General features: G+C 35.2%; 1 protein-coding gene across 1 annotated transcript; it reads right to left on the reverse strand.

Moving 5' to 3' along the window:
* Positions 1 to 1,078: 1,078 nt before the first annotated feature.
* LOC149838194 (UDP-glucose:glycoprotein glucosyltransferase-like) lies at positions 1,079 to 26,470 on the reverse strand. Its single transcript, XM_090007619.1, has 7 exons — positions 25,814 to 26,470; positions 23,822 to 24,085; positions 9,952 to 10,110; positions 9,653 to 9,793; positions 9,466 to 9,509; positions 1,519 to 1,671; positions 1,079 to 1,428 (listed from the first exon to the last, which is right to left on the reverse strand). Exons 2-6 carry the CDS (start codon positions 23,894 to 23,896, stop codon positions 1,539 to 1,541), a joined length of 552 nt encoding a protein of 183 aa, XP_089863745.1. The 5' UTR covers positions 23,897 to 24,085; positions 25,814 to 26,470; the 3' UTR covers positions 1,079 to 1,428; positions 1,519 to 1,538.

The raw sequence follows: 26,470 nt of genomic DNA on the forward strand, positions 1-26,470 counted from the left end.
AAAATTTTTGTAAAGTTTTTTAGGCTTTAAATATCATTTTTTCTATCAAAAACACATGATCTCGCCTTGAATTTCTCACAAATCAACTATGACCGACACATTTATGGGGGTCAGAACTGCAAAAAAAATACCGGAAGGGCAGAAAAACTCATTTAGCATGGATCATTTTGCACCTAACCTGTGAGCAGCTCTCTCTCTCTCTCTCTCTCTCTCTCTCTCTCTCTCTCTATATATATATATATATATATATATATATATATATATATATATATATATATAATGTGGTAGTTGCTAACCATTGTGCTTACGGACTTTGAATTCCATGTATTACTTAAATATTATCATATAGATGCATTCGGTACAAACAATTTACTAGGGACTGAATCTGATGATACAAAAGTCAATTCCTATAAAATCAAGCATGTAGAATGCATATGTACAGTCAAATTTAAGGAAAACATGAAAAAACCCTTAGCTGATAACTAGAAAAGTGATTTGCAGCTACCACCTACTATATATGAGACCTTTGTGGGTTTAACAACGTATTAGGGTTCAAACTGAGTGGTTTTGGAGGGACTTGGGTCGGAACCGGATCCCTAGAAGGCTCAACCAAGTTATAATAGGGCAGGAACGGTTTTTTACGAGGGGTTAGAGGGAGGGTTTTTGTAGGTTTTGTGTAATGAACCGGTTCAAAACAGAATCGGTTTGGAATGAGGAAGGTGAGCTAGGGTTTTGCCCACCGTTCTCCACCAATTTCTTGGGAGGCCAGCCAGCTGGTTAACCGGCTGCCTGGTTGGGAGGTGGCTAGCCGGACCACGCCGGTCGGCGGATTCAGATTCAAACAACGAAAAGCTCATACCAAATCTGTTTTACAAGTAGACAAATTCAGACGGTCAAACTTGGATATCTGTCAGATTCGGTAGCAAAAATCAAAACCATGTCTGCATCAGCTCATAGCAGAATTTTTATCAGTTTTACATGAACCCCATTTCAGTAAAATATCAGGTCGGATACATGTAAAAAAAGGGTCAGTTCAGTAAAAATTGGCCGATTTGACCGGATTTTCAATACTATAATCTACATTTTCATGTTACAAATCATAGATCTACAAAATTTGTGGTCTCATCGACATTATCGATTACTGTCATCTAATTTCCCCAAAAATTAATTAATTTACCAAAACCGACAATGGCCAAAAAAACAAGCACCAGCATTTCTCACGGTGCATTCAACTCTCTCTCTCTCTCTCTAATCACAACTCTGACCTTGATTCTTTATCCTGATCATCAACAGAAACTGAGGTTGTCTGATCAGTTCCTGCCTTTGTAGATGGAGACAAAGGTTCAAACTCTTCACCAAGAATATTGGCAGTGAATCGTCTTGCCTCCTCATCTAGTTCTGGCCACAAACAACTATTCTCCTGGCACCCTGGGTGTGAACAAAAGAGTGAGCCCAACAGAATTTGAGGACAGAGAAGAGTGCATAACATGAGATCAAAGAGACATTGCCTTGAATTACCTGAAGTTTTGGCTCCTTGGTCATGGGATTGTTGCATAGGTCGATAGTCTTGGCCTTTGATTTTCTAGCATTTCCACACCAAGATTCACACCAAAGCCATTCTTTGGGTAGAGAAAAAATGGGGACGGTATGTTGCGCATAGTTAGGAAGGTCCTGTATTACCAGAACAGAATGTAAGTCTAGAATACCAACTGGTATACTGTGAATCAACCACAACGATTACTACATTAGCGAGTTTATGTAATTAGACTGCAGTCAGCAACGAAATTCTGGTAAAATGCTACACTGTTCTACTTTAGCAGCCTTAATATGACAAAAAGCAAGAAGTCTATGATGAACAAAGGAAAAGGCAACCACCAACCACTCAAAATGATTCTGATACTGGTTGCTGCAAAAGCATTAGTGACGGCATCTCAAAAAAGTGAGACTCCAATTTTTCCAAAATATCTCGGTGCAAATCTAAGCCCTGGAGTGTAAACATTTTGTGACATCATCAAAAGGCGACCATGAACTTCTGTGGCCAAATTTCTCACAGAAATCAAGCATGTCTCCCATTGCAGCCTTCGGTAACTAACAGGTCTATGTTACTCGAGTGGAACAATTTCATAAATCATTGTTCTGTGACTTATCTGCAGTAAATAGATAACCCACAGGGAGAAACGGCACAAAGTCCAAAGTTTAAACAAGTTGAAGGGTGTCACTTCCGGCACTGCCTTTTTCAGGTCAGTTAATAGAGAGGGTGGTGTATGTTCGCCCCCGATGATTCACTGAATCCCACGTCTGTGTTCGGGGCTTTGAATGAGCACCACGTATACAAGCACATGGGGCTCGTATTCCCGTGTATGTTGACAAAACTTTGCATCGAACTCTGGTGTTGTTGCAAAGACTTAAGTACCCTTTCTTGCTATTCTTCTCATAAAGTGATGGTTTGAGAAAATGACAAAAATGTCCTTCATTCAAAAAAGAAAAAACAAACAGTTTAAAAAAAAAGGACAAACATGTCCTCCATCCAGAAAGTCGAAGATGATGTTGACTCTTCAAAATCTTCTTCTTTTTCTGTTCAAAAAAAGGACAAACATGTCTTCTTCTTCTTTCTCCGTAAAACATTGTAAAACCCTCTCTCTCTCTAGAGAAGAAATCAAGGGAAACAAAGAGTTCTTCCTGGAGAAAGTCATGAGCATCAACCCTCTCACTCTCTCTCTCTTCTCTCTCTACTTCTGTGCACATCCAACAGACGATCCTACATTGCTCCATCGTCATCTTCTTCTTCTTCCTTCTTCGTAAAACATTGTAAAACCCTCTCTCTCTCTAGAGAAGAAATCAAGGGAGGTAAAGGGTTCCTCCTTGAGAAGGCCATGAACACCAACCCTCTCACTCTCTCTCCCTTCTCTCTCTACTTATGTGCCTGATTTAGAGTTTTTGCCCTTACAGGAGGGGGGTCCGGGGGTTCATCCCAGCGTGGGTAGCATCATTCAACTAAATGAGTTGTAGATCCTGATTCAGAGTTTTTACCCTTATAGGAGAGGGGTCTGGGGGCTCCTCCCAACGTGGGTAGCATCATTCAACTTGAAGAGTTGTGGAGTCTGATTCAAAGTTTTTACTCATTCATATTTTAAGGAATTAGATCTCATGTTTGAACATCCAAGCATGTGCAGTTTGCTTTCATCATGTTCAGTTGCTTTCTAGATTATACTTTGAATTCTTGTGCATTTTAGATCTATCAATTTGTATGTAACCAGAGCTCATTTTAATCTGAAATTTTTACTGCAACTTCATGCATATGTCTTCATGCTCTCCACCAAAAATCAGATCATTCTGAGTTTGTTTGACCCACTTTAAAAATCGAGATTCAAAACCTTTTATTTTGCACCGTCAGGATTTTAGCAGAATCAGAACCAACTTGCGGAAGTGATTTCTCCCTAACCAGAGATGATCTTTCCGATCCGTAAAAAGAGTTGTTTTCTAAATTGAATCTAGTTTGTTCATACCAAATTTCAGTGATTTCTATGGTGTTTTCGTACCAGTTTTGGGTCAAAAACCATAACCCTGTCACCCTGTGTCATTTTAACGGCTCAGATTTTGATCCATTTTGTTTGAATTTTATTTTCCTAATGGAAGATCATTTTTCAATTCTGTAAAACGGGTTCTCTTCGTTTATGTGTCTAGTTCATCCCTGTAATATTTCAGAATTTTTCATGGTCAATTACTATTTTATTTTGATTAAGTACTAGAACCTTGTATCCAGATTTTATAAATGTTCTGATTTTGGCCCCCATATCATGACTGTTGTAGCACTTCTTCAACAAATCGTTATTTGATTGGCAATATTCTTTAACAAATTATTGTTATGATTTTTTTGAGTCTCTAATGAGTCTCTACTATGATTTGTAGTATTTTTGGGTCTCCAACGAGTCTCACAATGATTTATAGTGTTGTTCGATCTTTTAACTATGATTTATAGTGCTTTGGGGTCTCCAACGAGCCCCACAATGATTTCTAGTGTTTTTCGGTCTTTTAACTATGATTTAGAGTGTTTTCGGGTCTCTAACGAGACCCACAACGATTTATAGTGTTGTTGGACCTCGCTATAGCGATTTGTAGTGTTTCTCGCTAAACACTACAGCGATTTGTGATACAAATCGCTATCTGAATCAGGACCAACTTGTCAAGGTCATATCTCCATAACCAGAGATTGGATTTCAAATCCGTAAAAAGTGGTGTCTTCGTTATGAAGTCTAGTTTATTCCTGTAAATTTTCAGCGATTTCTATGGTCATTTGATACCCTATTTGGATTTAAAACCAGACCTCTATCAGTCTGCCTTATTTGAGTGACATAGGTTTTTATTTCATTTTGTAAGAGTCATATCTCCCTAACGAAAGATCATTTTTCAAATCCGTAAAAAGGGTTTTCTTCCTCTATGTGTCTAGTTTATATCTGGAAAGTTTTATTACTTTTTATGCTCATTTAATATTTCGAACCTGTTAAAAACCGAGACATGTTATAAAATTTTATAAAACTTAAAAAGTTTGAAATTTCCTCTATGTGTCTCGATTTTTAACAGGTTTGAAATATCAAATAAGCATAAAAAGTTATAAAACTTTCCAGATATAAACTAGACACATAGAGGAAGAAAACCCTTTTTACGGATTTAGAAAATGATATTCCGTTGGAGAGATATGACTCTTAAAAAAATGAAATAAAAACCTATGTCACTCAAATAAGACACTGATAGGGGTCTGGTTTTAGATCCAAATGGGGTATCAAATGACCATAGAAATCGCTGAAAATTTACAGGAATAAACTAGACTTCATAACAAAGATACCACTTTTTACGGATTTGAAATTCGATCTCTGGTTAGAGAGATATGGCCCTGACAAGTTGGTCCTGATTCGGATAGCGATTTGTATCACAAATCGCTGTAGTGTTTAGCGATTTGTAGTGTTTCTCGCTAAACACTACAGCGATTTGTGATACAAATCGCTATCCGAATCAGGACCAACTTGTCAGGGTCATATCTCCCTAACCAGAGATCGGATTTCAAATCCGTAAAAAATGGTGTCTTCGTTATGAAGTCTAGTTTATTCCTGTAAATTTTCAGCGATTTCTATGGTCATTTGATACCCCATTTGGATCTAAAACCAGACCCCTATCAGTCTGCCTTATTTGAGTGACATAGGTTTTTATTTCATTTTGTAAGAGTCATATCTCCCCAACGGAAGATCATTTTCTAAATCCGTAAAAAGGGTTTTCTTCCTCTATGTGTCTAGTTTATATCTGGAAAGTTTTATAACTTTTTATGCTTATTTGATATTTCAAACCTGTTAAAAATCGAGACACATAGAGGAAGTTTCAAACTTTTTAAGTTTTATAACATGTCTCGGTTTTTAACAGGTTCGAAATATTAAATGAGCATAAAAAGTAATAAAACTTTCCAGATATAAACTAGACACATAGAGGAAGAAAACCCTTTTTACGGATTTGAAAAATGATCTTCCGTTAGGGAGATATGACTCTTACAAAATGAAATAAAAACCTATGTCACTCAAATAAGGCAGACTGATAGAGGTCTGGTTTTAAATCCAAATAGGGTATCAAATGACCATAGAAATCGCTGAAAATTTACAGGAATAAACTAGACTTCATAACGAAGACACCACTTTTTACGGATTTGAAATCCAATCTCTGGTTAGGGAGATATGACCTTGACAAGTTGGTCCTGATTCAGATAGCGATTTGTATCACAAATCGCTGTAGTGTTTAGCGAGAAAACACTACAAATCGCTATAGCGAGGTCCAACAACACTATAAATCGTTGTGGGTCTCGTTAGAGACCCGAAAACACTATAAATCATAGTTAAAAGACCGAAAAACACTAGAAATCATTGTGGGGCTCGTTGGAGACCCCAAAGCACTATAAATCATAGTTAAAAGATCGAACAACACTATAAATCATTGTGAGGCTCGTTGGAGACCCAAAAATACTACAAATCATAGTAGACACTCAAAAAAATCATAACAATAATTTGTTAAAGAATATTGCCAATCAAATAACGATTTGTTGAAGAAGTGCTACAACAGTCATAATATAGGGGCCAAAATCAGAACATTTATAAAATCTGGATACAAGGTTCTGGTATTTAATCAAAATAAAATAGTAATTGACCATGAAAAATTCTGAAACTTTACAGGGATGAACTAGACACATAAACGAAGAGAACCCGTTTTACAGAATTGAAAAATGATCTTCCATTAGGAAAATAAAATTCAAACAAAATGGATCAAAATTTGAGCCGTTAAAATGACACAGGGTGACAGGGTTATGGTTTTTGACCCGAAACTGGTACGAAAACACCATAGAAATCGCTGAAATTTGGTATGAACAAACTAGATTCAATTTAGAAAACAACCCTTTTTACGGATCGGAAAGATCATCTCTGGTTAGGGAGAAATCACTTCCGCAAGTTGGTCCCGATTCTACTAAAATCCTGACGGTGCAAAATAACAGGTTTTGAATCTCGATTTTTAAAGTGAATCAAACAAACTCAGAATGATCTGATTTTTGGTGGAGAGCATGAAGACATATGCATGAAGTTGCAGTAAAAAATTCAAGTTAAAATGAGCTCTGGTTACATACAAATCGATAGATCTAAAATGCACAAGAATTCAAATTATAATCTAGAAAGCAACTGAACATGATGAAAGCAAACTGCACATGCGTGGATGTTCAAAAATGAGATCTAATGCCTTAAAATATGAATGGATAAAAACTTTGAATCAGACTCTACAACTCTTCAAGTTGAATGAAGCTACCCACGCTGGGAGGAGCCCCTAAACCCCCCTCCTGTAAGGGCAAAAACTCTAAATCAGGTTCCACAACTCATCAAGTTGAACGATGCTACAGTTAGTGTGCAGGTCAGTCGGTGTTTGATGGAGAAATGTTGGATCGTTTGTTGGATGTGCACAGAAGTAGAGAGAGAAGAGAGAGAGAGTGAGATGAGGTTTTACCCGTCTCTTGTAAGGGTAAAAACTCTGAATCAGGATCTACAACTCATTTAGTTGAATGATGATACCCACGCTGGGAGGAGCCCCCAAACCCTCCTCCTGTAAGGGTAAAAACTCTGAATCAAGCTTCACAAGAGTCAATGTATAGGTCAGTCGGTGCTTGATAGAGCAATGTATGATCTTCTAATGGATGTGCACAGAAGCAGAAGGGAGAGAGAGAGTGAGAGGGTTGATGTTCATGGCCTCCTCCAGGGGAGATTTCTTTCTCGGATAATCCTGCAGTGCAGAGACTGGGTCTTAAATAATCATCTTTGGGGCACTTAAGTCTTTACAACCACGCCTTTTCAAGAACCGTCATTTTTTTTGCACCAATGGAGGAGAGGGTACTTAAGTCTTTGCAATCTTATCAAACTCAAACGCTAATTAATGCTGACAAACATGGGGATATGAGACGCACATATATGAGATGTAGCTAACTGCCCTGTTCGGGGGGGGGGGGGGAACATATAACCTGCTTTGCAGTTAATAGGTCATATCCTTCGTAGGCTTGATGTTCAAAATAGGAGAAATTTGTACTAAAAGGTGTTTTTTCATGAGCAGAATATGCTTTTGCATGCATAATACACAGTTTCATCAAGTAATGTAACTAATTTACCAATAGGCTCATTACATGTATTGCACGCAATTTTTCTTCCATTAATGATGTGGGTTAGGCTATGCACCCTGAGTTTATTAATTAAACAGAGATAACTACAATCCACATACTGATGAAGACCAGTCCAGTGGTTTGCTTGTCCATCAACTAAAACTCTCATCTTGACCCTTTTTCCCCATTTGCAAATGATAAGATGGGATGCCCACGAGGCCTCCACTCATATGGTAGGGGCGACTCATCAACATCACTAAGATGAAAGCATGTCATGAGTTCAAAACCCAAGATTATGCGTCCCATGCCATGAGGCTAAAGCTGGGTGTACTCCCTGGGTGAGCAAGGAGACCTGGGGATTTTACACCAATAGCTCATGAGCGAGTGAGGTGGTTTTCCCCCCTTATAAAATAACAATAACAATAATAATAATAAATATTATTATTATTATAAGGGAAAGCCAGAAAAGATCAATAATAGGAAGAGAAATCTGATTGATAGGCAATTTATAGAACACATAAGAACATTGCTAGGTCATCCTTGCAATACAGGTAGCCACATTCCGACATCTATAAAGATGACATGGTTCTATTTGGAGAAGTAAGATTTTAATGGTAGAAAAGCACATGTATCAAGTCAAAGGCTCAGAATGGATGTGATCTTATTGTGTTCAAGAGAGACAAATAAATAGTTTGGAACATTCCTTGGTAATAGCAAGAGTAACATTATAGCCATCTCACATCAACCAGATGCTGTGAAATCCTAATTGGACTTGTGGAATCAAATGTCTCACGCTTTCTTTTGGCATTCATCCAGTTTAATTTCAAGGATGCCAAAGCAAATAAAACATGAGCATGTTCTTCCTCCCCCATATTTTATGTATAATTAGAGATGCTCGTAGAGGAAATGAGTTTCAACACCTAAGCATCACAGACGAGTATGATGCTTTGTCCAAAGAAGAATTAGTCATAACTACATCAAGACCAGCCCATTCCAAACAAATTATCCTCAGAGATGGCATTAATTCTCCTCCAACCAATAACACTTCAGCATACTGCAGGAACAAGTTTACTGCATGTTGTTTTAAAGAATAATCTACCTCAAACATTCTTAAACTACTATGTCATTCTAACCATATCATTTTCGTTACTTATCACGTTCTACCTCCCACTAGAAGAGTTCATTTATGTTTTTTATGCATTCACCGTTATTTCATTTCTGCTGTCCCAGGTTTTTATTCTTTCTAAAGGCAACACCAAGGGTCTGTTCTGCCCCTGATGTCAATATTTTGCAACTTGAAACCATGTTCTTGTCAGATTGGCTTTCCTTAGATGTCCACATAAGTAGTGATCCTTCAGAAACTATGAAAATTTCTGGGCGGCTTCTAATTTTACATGGATGAAAGGAAGACATGACAGTAAGCAAAACTGAGTAGAATTATATGTTAGGAGAGGTTGGCATTCATATATGTTCACTTATACTTTAAAAATACAAAAAAGAAACAGGAAAGCTATCTAACAATTCAATCAGATTAGCCAAGTTTACAGCTAACCACCATTGATTTGAACATTTGCCTGATCAAGGTTTGAGAGACTGTTTGGGTCCTTGCTGAGGGTCTCATAAAATACTCTTAAATTGTCTCCAGCAGCAGTTCGCCGGAATTTTATCAAATCAACAACATACAATGCACAGAACAAAGGATACCATATCCATATGAGAATCTTTCACATACAAGAAGCAATGAATAGTAACCATACCTGACATGATACAAAAAAGGCAAAAACAAGAGAACATACCTTGTGTGATATGGCTTGCCTTGCAAGTGATCCTTCCAGAAACCCTTTTAGGAGGAAAAAAAAACAAAAGAGAAAACGGAGGCTAGATTAGCTGCATTTACTTTGAAGAAATTCTACATAAATAACTCAACTAAATGCCATACACTGATATATATCTTCTAAAATAAAGATAAACTTGGGAAATAACCTGTCTCCAAAAGCAGTAACCATCCATTTCTTTATTGTTATCACAGAATGGTGTGTAGGCAAGAGGCCGTCCTTTTATGTCCATATCATACAGTTCCCCCATGTCAGCTCTTACAACCTGGTCCGCAACAACAAATATCACCTGCAAAGATAATATATACAGTTGATGAAAATGTAAGTTCTGTATAAAATAAATAAATATATGCATGTGTAGACATGCACATATACACGTGCAACATGAAGACATCCAAAAAGGGGAAAGGAAAACAAGACCAGCTTATGTCAAATTCAGCCTAGCACCTTCTCAAGAGAAAGCGGGAAAATCACATCAAGGAATAAAATCTTATACACCCAGATGATCCGCCGTTTCTTCGTCTGTTTGTGAAGCCAGGTAGGCCATTTATAGGTAATGAGCTCATAGTCAAACCCGTACTCTTGTGCCATATGTGGTATGACATCCTGCATAAGTAGAATTATATGCACAGCATGAGCCTCCAAGGACCAAAGAAATTTAACAACAAAGCAAAGGTGTTACACACCTTAAACTGTGAAGAAAGATAGTTCTTTATGAACCAAAACTTCACTGGACGTTGGGTGTTCTTAAGAACACTGAGTATCATAATCTTAAGAAAACGCTCATACCTACCATAAACAAGAAATGATGTCGATATACATTCTTGTAAAGAATTCAAAATGGCCTGACCAGAAAATACAGAAGATGTGAATCTCAATTTTTCTTACATATATACACACCTGCTAACTTCTATGGTAATAGGTGGAAATTAATAAGTTCACAAATTTATAACCCCTAACAATTTTTGAATGATATGGTGATTTTGTACATTAATTGCCACCATTATGGGCATTTTAGCAATTTTATAAAGAAAATATATTAAAAGACACTGCATATTTTTCAAATTTCAATAAACATGTCATTCACAATTAACAAATGGCATTTCTTTGTTACAAAATAACAAAATTGTCATGCTAATGACAATTTCTCAACCCACTATGCCATTTCAAATTTGTTAGGGGTATCAACTTGTGTGAACATATCAATATCCTCATATGGCGTGTGTATGTATGTTTGTGCATGTGTATAATGAAAGAAAATTTGAAGATATCACCTTCTAAAAGAGAAGCCTTCGTGGAATGGCCATTATAAAACTTGTCGCTTGTTAGTGTGTGTGTGTGTGTGATACTGAGAATCAAATGATGATGAATTTTGAATTTGGATCTAGTCTTATTGGATTGGACCTATAGCATAGGATGCTCCGAACAACATCATTATTGTTTAAACAAAACTTTTGGCTGATTAATGGCTCATCTATTAAATTAGAGTTGACATTGACGTCTCTCATTTTGAGGGCATCGAAATTGACTATCTACATGCCCAAATTGGTATTGATTTGAGTGTTTTATCAGCAACCAAAGTTCATGACTAATTATAAGTCAAAAAATTAATGTTTTTCAACATCGACTAAATTTTTTTACCAATCCATGTATTTACGATTAAATCTAAGAATACCACAATGATGTACATTTCAATAGCTATCAAATCGACTATTTAAACGTCCAATTATATTGAGTCTTTGGGTTAGTGGGTTTACCAGAAGGTTACCATATCACTAGATCCCAAGCCAGGGTAAAAAGTTCCTACTTTTCTTTTATATCTTAAGTAATTTTAAAATTTAATTAATTAGGTCTCATAATTTATTTTTTTATTTTATTAATAAAAAATTAATAAATATTAACTTCTTAAATTAGATATAGAAATTTTGTCTAAGCCCATCTATGAATAGAAACCCTCATGAGGATGATTAACAAGGTTAGTTCTCTCTTTCTCTCTATTTTTCTTTCTCTCTTCTTTTTTCATTTTTGTTTTTAGTTTCTTCTCTTATCCAAAATGTCTAAAAGTCTGAAAAACCCTTGTGTAACAATTAGACCTGCACTTAGTTGTTTGGTGGTGGTGAAATAGGAGTTGGATCGTTCGTTTCTCTGTTATAATCGTAAAACTCGATCGTAAATATGTCAGATTTATGTAGCCGATATTTTTATGCACTTAGAGCATGTATGATTTGATTATTTTGATTTTCAGTAACTTTAAATATATTCTTGATCTGTTCTTTACATTTTCATGGTTGAAGAAGTTGTTTCTTGGATAAAAAAACCAAAATAATGAGTTTTTCCTAAAAAAGATTTTGAGAAACATGCAAAAGTAGAGCTTTGATATTATTTTGTATTTGATCAAATAATAATATGATTCTTTATGGTATTATTCATGTATTAACCTGTATTAAGTCAGATCAAACAAAAAAATATCAGATTCTAAAGGTTTTATAATCTTGAAAAAAAAATTTTAAAAATCATTTTTGGATAAACCTAAAGCTATGATGTCTGATAAATTTTTCTGTACTACTTTCAAAAGTAAATCAATAACTCTATGAATATTTATCCAAAAAATCTAAATAAAATTACTACGATTATCTACATATCTTGATCTTGAATTTAGAATCTTGTTTCACTCATTTTGGATCTGTATTGAAGCAAATATGCCTATTTTAACCGAGCTTCAATTTTTTGCTTTGTTTACAGGATGATTTCGACCCATCTTTGATAAACATTGTAAACGCCTATGTAAAAAACTCCAAATATGTTATAAAAATTTTGGGTGAATCTTAATACCTAATATCAGACCATGTAAAAAGGGTTTTGTCAAAAACATTCTGCAAAAATTTTAAGAAATACCTTAATTTGTTTAAAATCCTGTAGATTACATATTCTGGACCGAAACTCTATCACAATAGGGTTTCGTAAAAGATTTTTAATTAATTATATATTTATTATTTTTTTAAATAGTTTGTTTGGTTGTATTCTTGACATGCAGGTAACCACGATAAAAATACCATAATTTTATCAGCATTCTGTTATTCTCGACAGATTTTATAAAACTGGGTTAATAGAGATCTGAATTTATCCCAAAAACTTATACTTGTTTTTATTTAGCAACATGTTAGAAACTTAGGATTTTAATATATTTCTGATATGTATTGTACATTATTAGTTATTATATGTCATATTGTATCAAGATTAATGAGCTAGCCATGTGAGAAGATCTGATTACGATATTTATGTGAATTTTATGTATAATACATGACTCCTTTCATATTGTTTTACAAATATATTATTCTGATCAATTCTAAAAGGCATATTACATTGAGATATGAATTGTTGGTAGTTTGTATGGCAAGAATTGAGTTTAAGTAATGTGTTTAGAAAAGTTTTAAAAGGTTAGATTTTTAGGGATGTTACAGAGGTAATGGAGGTTCTTCCACCAGTCGAGCCAGAAGGTGGTGGTGCTCCCCACTTTTGTGAGGTGGTTGCACCAGAGGCGACTGTTGTTGTTGCCTCACCTTCCGATTCATCTTCTTTATGGTTTTCCCTTTCATAAAAAGGGGAAACCCTAAGGCCCTTCTCTTTTAAGGGAGTCTTTTATGAGATCAGGGAGAGCCGGGATAGAGAGACCTAGGACGTGTTGAGGTCCCTGACTTCAAACCGGTCATTGAGCCCCTGAACTGAGACATTGTAGGGACCACGTCTTTCCCAAGATGAAGATCTTCGGTGAGATGGGAGCAGATCAGTAGCCTTCGACTTGGGTCTGGATGATCAAATCGTACTCGAACCACTTCTTTTCCTGGTGCTCTTGGATCATGGTTAGGTACCCCTCCACGAGGTTGAAGTATTGCAGCAACCCCTCGTAAACCTTTGGGGGATTTTCTGGAGGTGAGGACAAGGTGTTGGAACTGGGTCTCGGGTATGGGTTACGGGTTGAAGATCCTAACAACGGCGATTCAGTGAGCATACTTGAGGAGGCATAACTTGTATGCATCATCATCGAAGGGGGTATGCAAGAAGAGGTTAGAGTTGTTGAAGACGTTCACCACCCACTCCATCAGTGACGGGCCCGTGAGCGCATGGCCAAGGACCTCAATGGGGAGCTAGTGTTGTACCATAGGTTGGTCTGCGATGGGCCTGAGGCGAAAGATGGTGAACAACGGTGTTGGAGGGACAAAAACCTGGAGAGTGATCTGTCCATGGTGCACCCCTGAAGGAGTTGCTCAATATTAACCACTTAATCATCTGCAAGGCCAACCCCCATATTGTCCCTCTCTAAAGGCTCAAGAATCTGGCGAGGGCAATCGGTGGCAACTTCTCTGCCAAGCTTGCTCATCTAGTAGAAATGGAGGTGAAGCACAAATCCAGCCAGGTAGTCATCCTCCGCAGGTAGTCGGTGGAGCACGGGAGGCAGACAACCTTTTCTCCACCAGACGGTTGCCAAAAATAAATGGCGATTTTGCACCATAACCCACTACGGAGGTTGTTGTATCTCACAGCAAAGGTGGGGGTGAGGGAAATGGCCGTCTCGCCCCCTCTTTGGTTCCTCTGGTTTTCCCCCTTTCGTAAAAGGGGGAAACCCTAAGGGTAAAACAAAACAAATAAAAAAATGAATATGCCACTATTTTTATGTACACCTAGTTTGGATCTGGTAAAGTTATTTTGGACCTAGTTATAATCTACTTTTGATCTCTACCCTGATATGGGAGATGTTTTTTACATGCATCTAACTTGGATCCTGAAATATTTATATATTATTTTTTATATGCATTAATATTCTATTCATGTTAATATCTAGATCCAGTATAGTTTGTTTCGATCCATTTTTTTTATAGATTAAGTTTAATTGTAAGATCTACTAAATATAATGTTTGAGTCAAGATTGGATCTGATCAGTATTAGATTAGATGTTTGGATTTTATAATATGACACAGATGGTTTGATCTAGTAAAATATTATGATTATGGTTAAATCTATATGGGTCAGGATATATCAAAACGAGTATAAGATCAAGTTGATTGAGTATAGATCAAATTGAATGAATTTAGATCTAGGCAAAGTTGTTGGATCTTGTTGAACTTCAATGGATCTAAATATATCTAGTTAATGAGTTATAGATCCATGAAATATCATTGAGTATACTTGAACTAATATTATATGTGAATGAATCATTCTATGAGTGTTTTGAGGTTATTTAGATGTTGAGCAAATAACTCAACTTGGATTGGTATTAAGATCTAGTTTGAAATTGTTTTTTACTTGAAGCTCATAGAATTATATGAACCTAGTTATGGTTAGATACATATATAATTTTTGGATAGTTATTTAATTGGATTCTCTTATTAAACAAATCTAGTGTTGGGTCTGGATGCCTAGATATGGGATATAGATTTAGATTTGATCTAGTTTTGTGATGGATCCAGAAAAGTATAATGCCCTAATATCAGACACGAATCCATATTTGATCCAGAGTTTATGGTAGATTTGGATAGTAACAAGGCAGATATTAGACCTAAATACATATTTCATATGGGTTTTTGTTTGACTCAGATAGATCCAGATAAGGAGAATGCAAGATGTGTAATGTGAATCTATTTGCATTTGAAACATATCGTTTTGGATATGGATTTGGATTATGGTCAAATCCTTTATGATCCATAATTTTATTTTGCATGAGATCCATTTGAATTCTAATATGAATCATGTTGGACTTGATGAGAATATCTCAAGTTGCATTTGGATATGGTCTTATATAAATCCAATGGATTTGGATTTAGATCTTAAGTAGATTCAGAAATGGATATAAACTTATATGTTCACAAGCTAGTGGTTTGATTAAAGCCTTGAAATTGGCTCATCCTGTTTGACATATCCAAATGGTAATAACATAACTCCTATTGAATATGGATCTGGTGCATATCCAAATTAGATTTAGATATAGAGATTTATGCTTTACTTCATGATAGAAAATCAACTTAGTCTATGAATATCCTCGTGATAATGATATATCATGAAGGAAAAGTCCAGTTAGTATATGTAAAACTTCATGATGTCATGGCTTAATGCAAATATTGCTTAAATGCAATATATTAGAATAGTGAAAGCTAAATTATAATTGTACACATGCATGTCCCTATGGTATGCTTGTATAAATGCATGAAGGGATATTTTTGTCTTCATGCTTTAGAAAATTATGCATGAAAGGTCACATGGTGTTGGTCAATCACATTTAGCACTATTTGGATATGGATATTCTAATCTAAAATGATTAGGTGATGATTAACATATGATAGTGCATATGGATAATGGGAGTATAAATTATGGTGAAGGTTTGAAAAGTGAGAGTATTTGCTATATTTGGCAAATCATGAATTTATAAATTAATGAATTTCATAGTACTTCACTAGTGTGCATGTCTATGGTATAGTCATGGAAGAGACACAATAACCCCATGACTATGTGAGACCCACATTATAGTGTATTTACTTTTTTTTCTCTTCTCTAGATCTATGGACTGCATGACTTAGTTTGTAGTGAATGGTGAATACTTGAAATAAATTATTACACGTTAAAGGTTATGATAAAATTTATGATAAAAAAATAACCTAGTTTATGAATAGCCTCATGATAGAGATATATCATGAAATAAAAATCCAACTAGCGTATGTAAAACCTCACAATGTCATGAGTGCAATACATAATGCATCGGTTATGATACAATGTGGGTGTTCGCCCCGTATGGCCAACTGAGAGATGTTGGATCTAGAAATTGGATTCAGTATGAGAACGAGATCCAGTTCTCCTGTGGCCATAGGGTCTCACGCATGAATTATGTAATGGCCTGAACAATTTCAAACCAAAAACACCATTTTTTTTATAAGGATGAATCTATTCTTTCTTTTTCTTTGTTTTTCCTTTTTTTTAAATATAATAATGCAATTGTCTCATCAACGCACTCTTTTCAATCATACCAAGTACTAAACGGTTCGCCTGAGTGCAAGCACGAGCATGTCTTAGCCTCCTAGTACCAGATCCAGTACGAAACCATCCATTAACGAATATGAATGAACCATTATATAAAAGAATTTATTAATATATCAAGTTTTTTATCATTGGCTTCACCTTAATTGAATCAAGCTCTAGAGAGTCAGCTTGCACATGCATCGACGTTTAATAGCTTTATAGAACAAGGTTCGAGGTTAAAGCATCCAACTGATAACATCCTTATGTTATTATTAGATGAGTAAACACAGCGAAAAAATATTGATTTTTTAAATTAATTTTATAAAGTAGTTTCTTGGTTAAATCTCTAAACACATTACATTAAACGACTACTATCATCATATATCCGAATAGACATTGACTATGCACAAAGTAATTAAAATTCAGAATTTTACTAATAATCAAATGTCCAATTAAATAGTCTTTTAGCAATTTAGAAAGTATTAAAATTTAAATAAAACAAGAAGCCCTTGAGATCATCAAAAACACCTATGTGCACAACCCCCTCCAGCTTCCTGCACTTGTTTTGGCCATTACATGTCTCTTGAAAAACATTTTACTTTAAAAGAATGAGACTTGGAAAGTCCCAGTAAAATTTATACAGCTAATGCAATGTACAACACATAAAGCTTGCATGATATAAGTATCTCAGAATTTGCATTACCTATCAACAAGGCAAATATAAGGTTTCTACTAGCTATTTATGAATTCTAGATGCATAAGCAAGTATGGAATAACAATCTTAAATATGATAACATCAAACTTCAAATGATAACAAGACATATATCAATGAGCATGAATTCACCAATTTTCAGAAACAAAAATAATTTGCAGTAATATAAAGTAAAGTAAAATAAAGTGAAATAAAATAATGTGAGCAACTAATTTATGTTTCATCTTAATTTCTCAGTCTACCTGGGTATAACGTAGACCAACCAGAAACAGGCTGACTAGCTCGAGTGTTTATTATGCTAGGTAATTTATTATACCCGAGTATCCCCTGAGTCATATCCCTCAAGGACGGAGCCCAAAACCGTGAGAAGAAACAATCACTCTGAGAGAACTCTACTCGGGGGCATGATGCTTGCGCCACAACGATGATCATGATTACTCACTTCTACAGAAGTACCCAAGAATTACCACCTTGGATGAATTGACAGGCATGGTCCCCTAATCTCGCTAGCGAGAAATGCCTCTCGTGAGTCAAATTGAAGGGTCCAGAAAATTTCATACCTTCTACTCTCTCTAATGTAGATCGCTGCCAAGCAACTGGTTAAGCATACCTCGATGAAACAAGGCATACCCGGAAGAGCTATCACAGGGTATCTTTAAATTAGGCCATAGGTAATACATGCAACTACCATTTAGGCTAGTGCATTTTCCATCTCATTGTTCCCTCTTTTGGAACCATTATTATCTTAATTTCATTAAGCACACAAAGTGCCCATCAAACTCTGTGGGATATCACACTTTCTACATATATTTACAAATACCGTATACCAAAATCATAACATGCATTCTAAAAAGTTCGGAATCATGTTAACATGCCATTTAACAATCCACTCATGCAGTATCATATTTTTTGCAATATTCAAAGATAAACATGCAATAATATCACATATACATCATTATGCATCCGCATCTATAGCCAACATGAAACAACATTAACATGCTTACTATTTATTTTTTTATATGCTTTGCAATTACAATCATGCTCATAATCGATTTCTCATCAAAATCACATAATCAAACTGTTATAATTAAATAGGTCCACAAATCTCACCTGCAACATGTATAGAAACAATAAATCTTACCATTAACTCTATCACAAATATTTATCTCAGATCAAATATGATTCAAGTACTAAATTTATGAAAAGTTTAAAGAAAACATCAAAATATAATTGAAGTCATTAACTCGACTTTTTCGATAAGAGCTCCCATAAACCCTTACCAATCAAATCACTATGACTATAATTAATATTTTGAACTTTCAATCCTCAAATCATATTAAACCTAATTAAAATATCAATGGTAGCATACATATCAAAGAACTCATTACAACTGGCTTGTAACTAAAAATATATAAGTCTTTTTCACCGATCCAAGCACCTATAAGCCCGAACCGAAAAGACATACATATTTTTAATTATGTTCAATTGTAATAATGCTTAACTCTAAGGATTCTCACATGTGAAAAAGAAAATGCAAAAGACAAACGTATCAAGATTTAAGATAATTGAGGAGTCACGTAAAGATTTAAAATTCTAAACCATAAGCAATAACATAATAGGAATGAAATGACAACATTTAAAAATGTTCTCATTCTAAAATATTTCACTTCTTTAAATGTAAGGATTCAGACAAAAAGAAAAATTTACACAAGTTTTTAACCATCTCAAACTTTTGCCTAATCTCTCCTGGAATCGCAGTAAGTAAGAGTGGGGCGTTCAAATGCACAACAACTCGTGCTTCGCTTCAATCCTCCGCGAGGTTATCTGTAATATTGTAGGGCATCAACCACATGCCTGTAGGAAACTAAAACTAAGCTAGAAGAATGCAATTCAAGTTGAAATGATGCAATCAAGTGTAATTCTCATCATTTTAGAAATGAGATTAAAGAGAATCTATATCATAATAAGAACATGATATCCAATCACATAAACCATCATTCATTTCATGGCATTCATAATTACATCACTTATATGCATGAAAACTCAAAATCATTCTCATTTTAATTCATTGGCATTCAATTTCATAACCATTAATATACATGATAATCATTTGCATAAATGTATGAAACTAACAATTCATAGCATACTTCAAAGTTAAGTAAAAATGCAATCTATCATGCAATGTCATCATTCACTTTCTTTATGCTCAAAAGAAACATGCTTATGTCTAACTTATAACTAAGGCATGCATTATTTCAATTATAAATTCACATGTCATTTATCAGAACATTTGTGCACTATGCATTTAAAGATGATAACAAAATAGGTCCTATCTTGATCCTTTTCGTTTGCCACACACACAAGTACCTCACGTGCAATCAACCAAGCCCTTGGCTTCTATCAATAAGTCAAATCACATGACCAATCATTAACATATCTTTTTCATTCACATGTAATGAATTCATATGAAATAATCATTCAAAACCTTAAAAGTCTCTACATGTTCACAATATATAATTATGCATATGAAAACAGTTATCCTAAAAATCTAATTAATTGTTTCTCTTTCTTATTCAAACTCATCTGGTACAACAGAGGGTATAGACATTCATAAATAATCATAGGAGTATTCATTATTCTATGTATTTTTTTTATTACCCTCTTATGACTTAACTGGTTCTTTTCTAAGTGATTTAACCCTGCAATGAGAGAACGGACCCATGGTCCCAGGTCTCGGCTTACACCAAACCAAAATCGTCGGCGAAAACTCAGGCATGTATCCCTAACTCTAACTTAAAGAAAACATATCAAGTATTTAAAGGTAAAGACATGATATATTATTCATCAATCGTCAAGTGATAGACAAGGCAACAACATCCTATGAGCCATTCATTTCAAGCATTCGAACATAAAACATTTAAACACATTTCATCACTTAATATTCTATTCGACCTTAACTCACATAATAAAGCATAATTTATATGCATTCAAGTCATACAAGCCATCGCATATATATATATATATATATACATCTAAGACATTCAAATTATTGCATCATTTTTATATGCATTCATAATTCTTATAAACAATAAGTCAAATAACATTTGACTATTGTAGTATAGAACACACGCAGATACTTTCTAAGTAATTTAGTTAGATATTCATGATACACATCAATCATGATACATATGTGTGATATATTCACTCAGACAATCATAATGCAATCATTTGCAATAAAACTATGTAGAGGTGATGTATCATTCACCTAATAAGTTAAAACTAGTCATTTATAGGCGTGATGTGTCATTCACATATACGCTAACATAAGTGTCATAATCATAACATCATATCAAGATCTAAAATCAATAAGGATATGATTATCAGATCTGAGTTCAGTATATAATCATGCTACAATAGAAAAGCTAACTCTATAGATTCATTACTCATTATCTCAATCAACTTAGAAAATCATCGCAATTCATCATAACATTTCATTTAATCATATAAATATTCACAAGATCCATGTCAGGTCGCCTAGTCTGAAAAATATACAATCTCACAAGGAGCTACCACCTTAGACAGATGGTATGCCCGGTCTTGGACAATGCACTTTCTCACAAAGACTTACCGCTCTAGCCGCATTATCTAATCTGTTCATGCAGACCCTCATAAAGAATCTTTTGGGAACAGTTCTTCAATGGGTGTCATATCCAGTGAAAACTATTATGATATATGCATCAATACAAATAACCACTCTTAGGGTCAATAGTCACCAACACAGGCACAAGCATGCATACAATCAATATGCATCACATCACACATCACTTCATATGGCACTTAATCATAAAAACAAATATTTAACCAATAAGGTTTCATGAACCATAGTTTACTATTGAACTTAAACATTTATCACATGCATTCATAATTTTATATAACGTGTCATTTAAAATCATATCATACAGAAGCATATTATTCTACGTATCATATCATCGCCACAAGGAACATTGAATTTCTTAAATTGAACTTTGAAGCATGCGTAAACAAAACATGAGTTTTATCTATGCATATTTCATAATACAAAGCAACTAAACCTCAACATAATTCTTACGTAAATCGAGTTATGCACACAAGATTCAAGACATATATGCATTGTTTCACCACATGAATCAATATACAAAGCAAGCATTTTATGATAATATGTCCAACACATAGTATGATGCATTCATTCTAGGCATGTTTTCATGATACAATTCTTGCATGCATGGCAGGCTTAGTAAAAAAAAAATAACATCATGCAAGCATTTGATGCAATCAATTCAAATACGGCAATACATCCAACCATTTATTTCATAACAATGTTAAACATGTACATTAAGCAAACACACTTCAATATCTTGCTAGCTACAAACATGACTAGCATGTTCTCCAAACTACAATTGTCAACACTCCTAGATATCCACAACAAAGTATGCATGAGCAAAAGAGTGTTGCATTCAATAAAGTAATTAACCTGTGATGCGTTTGCACCATGATCGGTTATTTTTGTAAGCGTTATTTTAAAACATTATTTTATCATTGAAAGCGTTTTGAAAAATCACCAATCAAGTAATAAAAACCGTCTTTCCACGAATGTGGCGAGCACGGGTTGAATCCACAGGGAACAAGATACATTCATAATTAAATCTAAAACTTCAATTCATTAATATCACAAATGTTTACAACTATGTTAACATTGCAATTCTAATTGGATTATAATCTAAAAATGAAAATGAATTAAAATAGCTTGATCAGTCTTCTCCGGATCGCCAAGGGTAATCCTGTCTTTTCACCACACGTGCATTCGCACTCACATTCTGAATACACATGTTAATCTGTTTCTAACTTATCAACTTAATACAACAAAAATAAAAAGTTAGTCTATTATCAATTATGAATTCTAGATTACATCTACAATTACTTCCGAACTCATTACTAAATTAAACTATAATTAAAAACAAAGATAACTAAAACTATAATTTCTAACTAAACTAACTAAGTAAACAAACTCTAAGTAGTTTAACTACTGTTAGTAAATTAACTACATGCTAGAAAACATGAAAAACTATCGAAAATTAATTAACTAAGTAAATGACTATTTTGTCCCTAAATAGTGCAAAATTCGATTCTGATAGGTTTTTGCAAACAGGGAGTTTGATGGGGGAAACAAAATCCGATTTGCAATATTTTTCTCTTATTTTGTGCCCGACAGATTCAAGAATCTGTTAGACTTTACAGAATTGAAAAACTCATCTGAAAACTCTGGATACAAGCGTTTCAAGTTTGATAAAAATTCTAAAATCGTTTGACCTGAAATCTAAAATTGCGAAAAAACTAATTTTGGAAAACGCTTAAACATCAAACCAATTCAACTCGAAATGAGTTGATTTCTGGTTTGTACATAGTTAACACACTGATGAATAGCGTAGAACAATAATTTCAGAAAAACTCAGAAAATTGCACATAAAGTAATGAGCGAAAATCCATGCAAAATTCGGGTTTCTACTTCAATGCACTATTCACTTGGACGAATGCATTGCTTGCACTTGTCTGATTAACACATATGCAAAAATAGACTTTTACCTACCTAATGTCATTAAATAACAGTAAATGAAACTAACTATGTTAAACATTACATTAAACCTCATAAAAATAAAAATAAATTATCATGCACAACTAATGCTAAAACCGGACCAAACTAATTACCCAACTACAACACAGCAACACAATCCTAATATCATCTAAATTGTTTCACTACAGCAAGGAATTGAACGTCAAGACACTACTAACACAGAAATTAAACAGCACTTAACCAACTATATATTAATTCAAACTTTCCTAAAATGAGTGAGATATACATACTTCCAAAACCACACGAAAACAGGATTAAGCTAATATACTATAAAAATCATATGCTAACAATCTAATTAAATCACTAATCAACAATTGAAATACCTACAGAATTATAGTTAACATAGGAAACTAACTAACCTATTCTAATCCCTTCATAATGCAAAATAAGAAAATTGGGTAATAAGGAAACGAAGCTAATTAATTCTAAAATCAATCAAACTGATTATAAGAATAAAACATAATAAAACAGTTCTAATAACACCTACTAATTACTGTGAAAACATTAGACCTAATATGCATTCAGTAGATCAAAACAGGCTATTACAAAACCCATAGATCAGGTAGAAATGCCTAAAAACAAAACTGAAATGAATCAACAACTAATTCAAATACATACTAAAAATTATGTTTAAACACTGTTAGCACACAACCTATTGAATTAAATTCTACTAACTAAATATTTAAACAGGGGAACTTCAGTCGACTAGACTCCATCTAGCCGGCTAAAGCGAAAAAACGGAGATAACAACACACGTTCAAATGAGGAAATGCAACTAACACCAAAAATAACACAAACTAAGACTCGATTTACATGCTGGTTCCAAGCACAAACAGCTATGCTAAGGCTGTAAAAAAAGGAAAAATACAGACAACAATAATCAAAACAAGCATGTGGTTTTACGCTAAAGAGAAGGTGCGAAGAGAGCTTACCGGTGGCCTATTTCGACAGTCTGAGGAATGAAGGGGTCGAGGAAGAGGTGGACTTTGGCCGGGAGATGCGTCCATAGCCCTCGATGGTGCTGCTTAACCATTCTTTGCTGCAGCTTACAGGAAAATACAGGTGGAAATACTCTGAAAATGGTGTGAAGAATCAGCATGTGTGATGTAGAGCACCGGGAGGGGAGGAACCGGTGAATCCCTCTTGGGGTAGACAGCACCTCAAGAGGGATTGGTGCATTCCACAACTGCTTCTACCTACAAAACGGAAACATGAAGCATTCGGTTCAACAGGGGAGAAGAAGGAAAGATGTGGAAGAAGAAGGAAATGGAAGCTCGGCAATGGCGGCACCAATGGAGGTTGAAATTTCCAGCAAACCCAAAGGAGGAGGGAGAAGGGGGCGTAGAGGTGGCTGAGAGAGAAGAGGGAGGAGTGAGAATCGGGTGTGGCGGCACATTTCCTAAGCAAGAGACATGAATTAGGGTTTGTTAATTCATTTTTAAGCAAATGACTTCTTTTTTGGAAATTCCAGAAAGAGGATTAAAAAATAAATAATGGCTAGACGCCTTTCCTGAAGGGGTTTTTAGCAAATATTTTTAAAATAGGTTTGGACCTGGATTGGGGTTGGTTTTGGTGCATTTTAGCCTAGATACGAGGCCCAAATGGCCCTTTTGGATCCGAAATGTCCCGGTTTGCCCCGAGGTCCGACCCGCTTCACTAAAAATGTGATATCTCTCTTTTTTTAAGTTCGATTCGAACGAAATTCGAACCATAGCTCAATGACATCTAAATGCATCTAAGTGAGGGTTATAAATCTATAAATGATGCATTTTTGCAATAAAAATATATTATAATTATAAGTAATTCATGCATCATCACACCACTTACTTACCACAGGTATTTACCCGATTTACATGCTTTTGCATTTGCATTTTTCTTTTTTTCTTTTTGCATGGCATTTTTAGCTGTATGTGATGCTTAGCATTAAGCATCATGCAATTTGCTCAGCCACGCACCTGCAATGCACATTTATATAGATAATACAATACAATTCTAACATTTTTTAGCAATGTGATTGTGCTACGAATTTAGTGTGCATATTAACTAACTTTTAGATTATATCATACAACATGAATAACATTCTAAAATTTTAGTATCGGGATCCTACCTTTGCGATGTGACAAAAAGTAAATTAAAACTTGAAAACCTGAAGTCCCGTGCAAACTGCCACCCAAATTATCTAATCGTCCATCTCACAACGAGAGAGCGTTACGGTGTTGCACAAACAACAAAAAACTTATCGAACTCCACTCTCGCATGTGAGCTACAAAAATCAAAACACAAATTGATAACCCGATTGGTGAAAAACGAGAAGAAATACCCTAACAAGTCCAAACAAGATTGGATAGTTGTGTGGAGTATCTCCACAAGGTGCTTTCTGTAAATTATACTTTTGCCTAATGGCTCTACGGTAGCCACATGCATAAAATGAGACCACAGCTCCTGGTAATCCCAAAAAAAAATCCTCTAGTTAGAATATAGCAAAGGCAATTGAAAAGGCCCCAATGTGAAATGAGTAATACATGGTCCAGTCCAGCTTGCAAAGCCTATGCATTCTAGGTTCTTGCCAAACAGGAAACAAGGACAAAAGGAATCTAATGCAACAACTTTGCCTAACATCAAAACATGCATAAATTCCAGAAGACCATCGAACAGGATTCTGCCTGAATTCCAGAGGAGTTACCTCACTCTTCAGCTACTCTAGATTTCTCAAAGCACTCCTTCAATGACTGAGCTCGTAAAGCTTGAATCCCAATCATTAACTCTCCACATAATCCTCTTACAGACAACATGATTAGAGAATCTGACGGCCATCCACGCACCATATAACAAATAGTTTCAAGTTCTTGTGACTCAATGACATATTTGTTTTGTTTGATCTTAGATAATGAGACATTAAAATCAAGAAAGTAGATGGTCCAAACCTTCAAGTGAGGGTCTAAACGAACTGCTCCAGCTTGATATATCAAATTTGAGCTTTGAATCATTTGAACCTCATGAGCGTCACTCGTTCCACGTGAATCGAGGCAATTGCTACGACTATCGTTACCAAATAGAAGCAAATTCTCCACACTCTCAAATAAAAGGATACATCTGAGGAGGAATCCACTGAAGAGGAAGAAGAAGAAGGGGAAGGGATTCTGGTGCCGGAGAGTTCAGCTTGTGCCCTGCAATCTCGCAGAAGATCGAATGGGTACGAAGATGAGGGGTTTTGAGAAAGATGGTGTTCTTGTTGAGAGAAGAAGTAAGCATCACAAACTCAGAAAGGCAGAGAGAGGGGACGGAGATGGCCACCATCCCCATATTCTTCTTCTATATTTTGGGCACATTGTAGGGAAAACAGGGTTCTACTTAAGGAACCAAACAACATAAGACGAGGGGGAAAACACGAGACATGACCTCCCTCCCTCGCTGATTGCTGAGAAAATGAAAGGCCTAACCAAGAGAAATCCTCCTTCTGAGCAACCAACAATATGTGCTGCAACAGAGCTACATTGCTCACCACCACCAGAAACCCATAATTGTGCAATGAGAGGAGGAAATCGGTGGAGGAAGGGTCACAGATGGTGGCGGAGGATGGT

The sequence above is a fragment of the Nuphar pumila genome, chromosome 5 (assembly GCF_984573655.1).
Source record: "Nuphar pumila chromosome 5, dmNupPumi1.hap1.1, whole genome shotgun sequence".
In the NCBI taxonomy this organism is placed as follows: Eukaryota; Viridiplantae; Streptophyta; class Magnoliopsida; order Nymphaeales; family Nymphaeaceae; genus Nuphar; species Nuphar pumila.

Bases quoted from the DNA above. Each gene is read 5' to 3' on its own strand.
- LOC149838194 (XM_090007619.1), bottom strand. From the start codon at position 23,896: ATGGACGCATCTCCCGGCCAAAGTCCACCTCTTCCTCGACCCCTTCAT. The intron at 10,111-23,821 runs GTAAGCTCTCTT...CTACTTATGCAG, and splicing joins ACTGTCGAAATAGGCCACCG to GATGTCATACCACATATGGC. The intron at 9,510-9,652 runs GTTATTTCCCAA...TCCTCCTAAAAG, and splicing joins GTTACTGCTTTTGGAGACAG to GGTTTCTGGAAGGATCACTT.